This window comes from Cynoglossus semilaevis, chromosome 6, assembly GCF_000523025.1.
Source record: "Cynoglossus semilaevis isolate Cse_v1.0 chromosome 6, Cse_v1.0, whole genome shotgun sequence".
NCBI lineage: Eukaryota > Metazoa > Chordata > Actinopteri > Pleuronectiformes > Cynoglossidae > Cynoglossus > Cynoglossus semilaevis.
Genome location: NC_024312.1, coordinates 9,144,378 through 9,153,498, shown reverse-complemented (window position 1 = coordinate 9,153,498; position 9,121 = coordinate 9,144,378). Strand labels below are relative to the sequence as shown.

Sequence of the window (9,121 nt, the reverse complement as noted above, 5' to 3'; positions counted from 1 at the left end):
CAAGTATCAGGATTCATCAAGTTAAAGCAGCATAGCTCTGCCTTATTCAGCCAGGAACAGTATACAGAGAAGATTAAATCATTCCTCATAGGATTTAGTCCTATGCAGTATGCAGTACATGTAGCAGCTATAGCTACAAGGTACAATAAAGTAGCACCTGACAGCTGCTCTGACACACAGAGACACACACACACACACACACACTGTGTGTTCTTTTAGCACCAGTGACCTCACAGCAGTTGGGTTTCTACAGACATTTCCTGAATGATTCAAATCATTCAAAGGAACAGCTAACAATAAACATTATACCAGCGTTGAGCATTAGAAACAGGAAAAGCAACAAAACATAATGTAATGTAAGAATAATCTTGATGATAATGCAGAAAGGAAACCTACTGCTCTGATTCGACTCTGCCACACATCGATGAATTCTGGAGAAGAAGTGTTGACCAAGCTTGCATTTTGGGTCCAAGCCGGACAAGTCCACTCGGGCATGGACAGCATTGCCATGGAAGGGGCCAGCAATGTGAAAGTGCCACCTTGAAGGATGGGCAACCTGGATATAACAAAATATGAGTTTGCAGCTGACTTAGAAAAGCAATTGATAGAAAACAATTACATTTGCATTTATGAGGCTTTTCTTCTTCTCAAATACAAACTTCAGTTTCTACAAAACAGAATCTGTGAGCATGGGGTCAAATAAAACGTTTCTATTAAAACATGGTTTTGCAGCTACTGAACAAGCGTATTGTTCTGGATAAATCTGACCTCCAGGTATTTGGAGAGAGACAAGCAAACATCGGTAGGGCTGTGCCAGGGGAATGTGGATCTACCAGGAACTAGATTCCAATATCTTTAAGTTGAAACTTTTTCGTCCTTCTGTGACACTAAAGTGCAGCCTGACGTGAGTCTTTACACAAGTAAACAGTCAGAGCGAAACTAAAATAAACTACTGTAATTTATCATATTATTCCGTCCTGTACATGTGAATCTGTCCATATTTATGATGCCATTCACTTTGAATTTCCATTTTTAAAAATTCTGTAGCAATCACCATGTTTAAAAAAAGTTATGTAAAAGTAATGTACAAGAGTATTGATGATCATGATTTATCATGATCAAACTTTGCGTTATTAATCAATTGGTTAATAAATTGTTCGAAAGTCACTATTTTGATGCATAAATCAGTAATAATAAGTAAGAAGACAAAATACAATAGTCAAACCTAGAATGTTGAGTCTCAGTCAACAACAAGGTGGAAACTTCACTGGTGGCACAAAAAATGTTTGTGTATCTTTCAAAATTAACGAATTTTAATTTGATTTACAAAGACACTAAAGATTTTTGTGAGGAAGTTAAAACCAAGATGTAAAGTTTCACATGGGTGTGTTTAGTGTCCATCCATCCCTTTTCATCTGCTTATACGTTACCGGGTCGCGGGGGCAGCAGTCTCCATGACCGCCACCTAAATCACACTGCACTGTACCAGCCCCCTGAACCTTCCTGCGGGTGGTGAGTCATATATGACCATATATGGATGGATATATTGGATGGCTTTGGCTGTCTATTGTTAAGTCTGTTTTTCTTTTAATCATTAACAAAAATCCATGTTGATTTAACTCTGAAGGACTTTGCCAGACTGCTGGTAGCAAATGTTGAGGCACAACCTGACAACAGTTATTTTGGACAAAGAAACCACTTTATTGAATCAAATATAAAGAAAAACACTTCCAAACATCCATTTTCTTTTTTTGCTTCTTACCTCACACCGAAGGTGACCTGCAACAGCGTACAAAGGCCAGAGACAAAAAAGATGGTGCTAATGAAATGGCTTTGAGTGAGGCCGTCATGTTGAAGACACAGTCCCTGAGACAGGATTAATGGGATGGCAATTATTCCTCCGAATGCTGTGAGGCAGTGCTGGAAGAGAGCAAACACAGAGCGGAGAGGATCATTGTCATTGTTTTTCTGTCTGTAACATCAAGCATAAAGAAGTCATAGACACGTCATTATATGGAAAGCGACTCTAATATCAGCTGTTAGACTGAACCGATAATCACAGGACAGCAAATCTAAATCAAATCTCAGACTGTTCAGTTTGTACAGCACTGATTGCTGGGTCTGAAAAAGCACTGAAGAACCATCAGGCGCTTACAGTTCAGTCGATGTTATATAAGATATGACACAGTGTTAAATGCATTATTTATCACACTCATCTCCACCGGTGACGTACTTGGATGCCTAGAATGATACACAGATACCACGGAGGTACATCAGTCACACAGTAGACAAGTTTATTGTCGTCTTCGTCCAGAGAGGAGTCCAGTTCTTCACTCTTGGCATCAGGTAGTTCACAGAAGTGTCCGTCAAGCTGTCATTAGTGAGAAAAAGAGTAAATGTTGATGAGGTTTAAAAAAAAATCTGTAATTACCAGTACAAGCCCATTTACTTTCATTAACAATTGAAGTAAGTCAAGTTTTGTCAATCATTAGCCTTTGACCACGTGATTTGATGACAAGCATTACACAAAATACTTTCACAAGACATTTCCTGATTCAATAACATTGAATCAGGAAATGTTTTGCTATAAATTAGAAATAAACTGCTCAAGACTTCTTTTGTTATTTTTCATATACATAAAACTAATATTTTATTGCATTTAATTACACCTTAAGTACTGCACAGAATCTTACAAATGAACATTTAAAATATATTTTTCTTTTTCTGGTTATTGTTTTTATGGCTGGTAGTAAAGTTACAACCATTGTCAATTCGCAAACATCTAGAAACACATTATTATTTAATAATCTAAATGTCATAGTCGGATTTAAAACAACAATGTGACCTAGTGTTGGTTTACCGAAAGGCTCAGCATGTAGATTCCCAACAGAGAATATTAAATACTAACGGAGAATATAAATAAAAATTGTACTCACTGAAAAGGCATAGTTTTCCAGACCGTTGCTCTCCTTTTCTGGAGCCATGATGAAGCACAGCTTGTAGGGCACTTCTCTGAAGCAGTAAACACCAGAAAAGTTTAAAAGCCAGAGGGGGAGGTGACATTTAGGAGTCTGATAAGAGGAAGGAGAGAAGCTGGGAACAAGGAAGGCGGAGTAGCAGAATGGTCAGAGGGAGTAAAGTTCAGACATGGGACTGCTGTGCTAATTAATTGAGACCCACCAGCAGCTCATGTGAACTTGATTAGAACAATAGCAGCATCTGACCGAGCAACAGAGAATGGAAGGAGCTTTTTTTCCCCCTCTCTTTTCTTCACTGTCATAAACGAGGTGCGTCCATTCACAAAACATCATGTAAAACCTCAATGAAACACCACAACTTCTTTTTCATCATCAAATAGGCCTGATGTAAAACCTCAATGAAACACCACAACACAAATGTTGAGACCAGAACAAATCCACTCCAGTCTAGTTCTTTTTCATCATCAAATAGGCCTATTTGGGGTTTTTTTTAGTAGAAAATACCGTGACCATTGCGCTGCCGAACAATCACATGGTACAAAAACATCCCTGTTTCCTTTTCTCTATGTCTGGGAATTGGTAATTTAATAAGCTAACATACCGTACAGTTCTACTTTCTTCAAAATGGCATTACACTGAACGAGCTAATGAGACTTGATAAAAACCTACATCCCCTTAATTAAAAAAAAGTCTGAAATAGAAACCCCTCTGTAGCAGAGGAACATACAGTCCACTAATCCTGTGGTATTATTTTACCAGGTTGATTAAAGACTAGCTCACTTAATTCAAAGTCACAAAAAGAAACACATTGGGATCTGACCCTGGAAAGCAGAGGAGTTTTGGGCACTAGCTAAAACTATACAATAACAAAAACCAATGACCTGCGTGGTGTGAGATTCAAACCTGCAACCCTTTAGTTAAAATGATTCTAACTAATATGTGCCTGCTGGGAACAATCTACTGTTACACTGTAACTTTATCAAACTGACTTGTGCTGCTGTCATAAAACCTATGTCAGACAACAGTCTAAATTTGCACAGTGACCAAAAATAATTTGGTTTGTGTGTGCTGTCCCCCCTGAGGGAGACTAATTACCGTAAGCCCATTTAACCCAAATAGCATTTGTTGCGCACATTAAATTGTGATTTTCGTGACAGTGAAGGGTGACTCTCAACTAACATTGGGAGGCTGTTGTTCATGTGATTGATCATGTGCATTAACACATGATCCATGAGAGAATCAATGCAAAGATAAAATCAATACAAAGTCATTTTTCAATGTTTTTCAATGTTAAAATTCTAAATCAGTATATCAGAAAATGTAGTGTGCAAAACAAAGTATATACAAACAAACCTGTCATGATTACTATGTTCTTTTGCCAAGTGTGTGTATTTAAGAAAACAAACTGCAGTTAGGGTAGCTAAAAAACATGAACACTGTTACCTTTATGTTCTATAATTATTTTGGTTTACTAAGTTGTTGTTTTTTCAGAGATCTGTCGTATATTTAAAGAAAAAAAAAATCACAGACTCATGTCTCAGGCCTGAGTTCACCACTCAGCTATTATTTCTAAATAAACATCAAATGTTGGGGCAAAAAATGATGTTTTGGATAGTTAAAATGATGCACTGGACAATTCAAAACACTAGTTGGCGGCAAGTCGCTAATGGTACGTTGATAAACGCTTGTAATAGAAGGAATAAGAGACTGAGAGTTGAATTGAAGTGCACTGGTTCATATTGAGTTCAAGGTGATAACGATAAGCCTGGCACACACACACACACACACACACACAAACACACCACAGAGAGTGTGTGTGTGTGTGTGTGTGGGGGGGGGGGGGGTGTATTCTTGTAGAACCTCATTTACACCTCCTAATCAGAACTTCAAATCTGACCCTAACAATCAGCAAATGAAACCCAACCTAAACCTTATGCCAAATACAATGAATATAGTTAAGACTAAAAAACTTAGTCCCATTGTTTCTGTCCCATTTGGACCAGGATTTGGTCTGCACATTACAGGTCCTAGTAAGACCATTGACAATGCTAAAAATGGTCCCTAGTTGGTTATGAATACATGTATACACCAATTCTTCATGAGATTTTATTTATTGTAATAGGAAATAAAGAGAACGGAATAGCTACACAAATCAACAGGGATTTTTTATTATACTGTATCTATCATATCTAATGTTATTTATTTTTCTTTTTTAATATTTGTGCTACATTATTAATAAAAATTTAAAAAATGAATAAAAATGAATAAAATAATGAAAAATGTCCCATCAGGCTTTTAGTGTGCTCAGTCAACCTTTATAGCATAGCTAAAGTACTCACAATTACAAATCCATATCAAGAAACAAAAAAGTTAAAGTTAGTAATTAATAATCTTTTTTTATAATAATCACTTCAGAATAGATTCAAAAATGCCACTGAACATTTCCAAACTTTGCCCTGAAGCATTCCAGAATTAACCAGGAATTCATTAACCTCAGGAGAAAACTTCAGCAATCACAGAAATACTGAAATGACAGACAACGGATGACTGGGCATTTTCAGAGGACAAAAAAGAAATACACAGAAATACATTTCAGGTGTAGACCTTTATGTCATCACAACAAACCACCTCCACAGCATTTATGGATCTACGCATTGTGTTCAATACGTGAACACACACTGCAGGGGCAAAGTCTTGGGCTTAAATGGAAACGGGTTTGTATAATTTTCCTAGAAGTTTGCAGCAACGGAACTGTTTGTTGCTCCTCCTGGATGACCAACATGTGATAAAAGACTAGTTTAAAAACATGATGAATGTGGAGGAAGTACAACCTGAACCAGAGCAGCACAGAGAGAGGGAGACGCAGGGCAGCTTTCTGTGTGGGAGGGGCTTTGGATATAGAAATACTTTGATCTTAATAATAGGCTAACACAAGTCAATAGTGTTGAGGACGACGTGAGTGCAATAGTCATGGCAGGAGATAGGGCACTGGAAAAGTGGAACAGAGGAGATACGGCTGTGCTTTCCAATACGGATGAAGAAAAAGGGACTGAACGTGCTAAAAATTTGTCTCATTCTATTGAGGCGATACTGAGGAGACCCATGTGTGAGAGGGAAGAGAGGAGAATTCACCACAACTGCTCTGTGATTAAAGAGAAGACCAGTGAAGTGGAGCCACCATCATCTACAGGTATTTATCATAATAAATAACTCAGAAAGCTCTAGGACAAACTGAACCCTTCAACAATCCTTAAACAATTTGTAATATTATGGGAGATTTTTCTTTCCAACCTGCTTCTTCACATTGTTCAAGGACTAAAGTTATTTTCAAATAATGATACAAATAATGCAACAAAACCCATTGGAAAGCTTCAATGTGTAACACAGATTCCAATTCAAGTTTGTTTCTTTACTTAATTCAGGACAATGAAATGAATTTAACAACCATTCAATTTTATTTCTGTCCCAGAAACCCAGCCAAACAAACAAGTGGATGCGTCTCCCAAAGCCAAGACAGGATGCAAAAGTGAGTGTTGAGCTTTAAATAAATAAGGAAGACGGTGCATGTCTGGCTGTGCAGTTTTATTGCCGATCTGGAGGTGACACTGGCAGTGACCCGTTCACAGGTCAGAGAAAGAAACGACAAACCAGGGTCACGTTCACACTGTTCCAGGTGGCCGAGATGGAGAAGGTCTTTCAGCTGACGCACTACCCAGATGTCAACACCAGGGAACAGTTGGCTTCCTCGCTGCACCTCACTGAAGCACGGATACAGGTGGGAGACACGCAGCTACCGCTGAGTGAAACTATGGTTTTAGTAATCGTTTGTTTCACACATGAAGATTTAATACTGTGGGGAAGTATTCACTGAGTTTGATCAGTCTCTTTAAACATATTAAAAAACATTCAGTTATTTTGTTGACAAAATAATCTGCATGTAAAAGATATTCCTACGGTGGATCACAAACAAATAACCAATAAAATATTTACAATAAAAAAAAAAGTTAATTTTTCTCACAACACACTAGTGGGAATCACTGGTGTATGTATCATTTGTGTCTAAAAATATTTTTCAGATAAGAAAAAAATATAAAATATTATTTTAAATAGTACCAAATACATATACTTTTTTTAGATACATTTTTGTATAAATTAAACAAATTGAGTATTTTGTGTTTTTGTTTATGGACTGAGACCAAATGTTTGTTATAATATTACAAGGTTCTGACTTTTTGACACATAGCCTTTTTTCTCACTAGAAACATTTCACTCACATGTATTTGGTAATTTGTCGTTTGGGCCTAAGATATGGTTCCAGAACCGCCGAGCCAAATGGAGGAAAAACGAAACTCTGAAGGACTTAAATCTGTTTTCCAGACAACACACAACCAGCCAACAGCTGCATCAGTATGAGGTATTTATCATAATCTAATGTTCATACATTTTAAATACTAGTGTCTTATATGTTTAACACTCCAAACTGAGTTTATTTCTGTATTATTTCAGGAGCCCTCACTGCAGGTGGGCAGGTGCTGGCTCCCATGCTGCCAACCTGAACCTCTTCAGTCGTGGCTGTTCTTCATGTCTCCATCATCGCTGACCCTGTTGACTGACACACACTCCACAGATTACAGGACTCTCAATTTGGACCTGCTGAGAACAAATCGATAACACCTGTAGTATTCACAGATGGAGATTTTTTTTATTACTATTATTACAGTTATTTCATGTACATTCAATAAGATGGCAGATTGTATTGTGCAATATCTAAAATGCAATTACCTTTGTTCCATGAATAGTCTCTGTTTTATGGCTATTAAAAACCACTCAGGTATTCACCAACATATTGGTGCAGATATAGGTTTGTAGCTGTGCTTCGTTGTTGCACTAAGTTCTTCTTATGACACTACAGTTTCTTGTCAGCGATAAGTTACAGCTCAGCCATAAACATCTGTTTGACTTTCTGTCAACCTTTACTTATCTTAATTTTGGATTGTAAATGGAGGTTAGTGGTGGGTCAACCTCAACGTTTATAGAACATGTGAAATGGGATTAAAGTGAAATCATTGATAGCGTTATAACCGGCTGTGTTATCAGGATGTGTAATGTTTAACTCCCAACACTTTTATTTCATAGCTTAGGCTAATGCTGCTGTGTTTCACAACCTTCTGAGTAATCATTCAATTTTTTTTATCAACTTTGTCACCATTTTTTCTTACGTGACCTGGATCGCTGGACTTCTGAGAACCATTGTTTAAATAATTACCAATTATAATAAAGATAAGACAGCATCGCCTGTACTATGTTACTAAACAGCCAGCCCAAAACTGATTACATCGAATAAGCCTCTAATGACTGCAGATGAACTTTTCACCCTGTTTGTCCTTCCTTTATTGCAGGTTCTGCAAGATTAAGTGTACACTCGCCGCAGGTTTGAAATTAAACCAAACACGACTTCAATTATAATAAAGATAAGACAGCATCGCCTGTACTATGTTACTAAACAGCCAGCCCAAAACTGATTACATCGAATAAGCCTCTAATGACTGCAGATGAACTTTTCACCCTGTTTGTCCTTCCTTTATTGCAGGTTCTGCAAGATTAAGTGTACACTCGCCGCAGGTTTGAAATTAAACCAAACACAACTTCATATAATCAGTAAAAAGAAAAGAAAAAATAAAGTTTTTGGTTTTATAATTAGCATTAGGAAATGCTTAAAAACCAAAAAGCCAACTTACCTATCTCGTCCTACATCAAAAGCCTTTTATCATGTTGCATGTTTACTTCATTTTACAAGAAGATGACAAAAATAAAATGTTTGTATTATGGCACAAATCCAGTATCACGGTAAGGAATACTCATTTTAACATTCTCATTATGCTAAAAGTGTTAAAATATTTAATAAAAATGGCATAGAAGTACGAGATGGAAATACTGTATAAATATATATAAGGAACTGTGTTGTGTGGAGGTGCGTGTATGTGTGTAAAAGGGCTTGATTACTCATTGAAAAATGTCATTGTATTTCTGTTGACCCAGGGCGTCTGTCAGACTGACGCACATATTGTAACCTTGATGACTGGTGACTACAGGAAGTAATAATTTCCTTCTGCTTTATGTCCAGCAGCACTGACTGGTGGGAA

At 37.2% G+C, this 9,121-nt stretch overlaps 2 protein-coding genes across 2 annotated transcripts in view; one reads left to right on the top strand and one right to left on the bottom strand.

Moving 5' to 3' along the window:
• The window catches only part of slc23a4 (solute carrier family 23 member 4), a 7,793-nt gene extending 4,494 nt beyond the window's left edge, over positions 1-3,299 (bottom strand). Inside the window, 4 exon segments of the mRNA XM_008311844.2 lie at positions 397-556; positions 1,763-1,920; positions 2,234-2,371; positions 2,937-3,299. Coding sequence (XP_008310066.1) covers positions 397-556; positions 1,763-1,920; positions 2,234-2,371; positions 2,937-2,984 — 504 coding nt within the window. The 5' untranslated portion in view covers positions 2,985-3,299.
• Positions 3,300-5,449: 2,150 nt separating this feature from the next.
• LOC103380047 (intestine-specific homeobox-like) lies at positions 5,450-8,425 on the top strand. The gene is made up of 5 exons (XM_008311843.2): positions 5,450-6,168; positions 6,448-6,504; positions 6,605-6,753; positions 7,285-7,392; positions 7,485-8,425. Exons 1-5 carry the CDS (start codon positions 5,949-5,951, stop codon positions 7,647-7,649), a joined length of 699 nt encoding a protein of 232 aa, XP_008310065.1. The 5' UTR covers positions 5,450-5,948; the 3' UTR covers positions 7,650-8,425.
• The last annotated feature ends 696 nt before the right edge of the window (positions 8,426-9,121 follow it).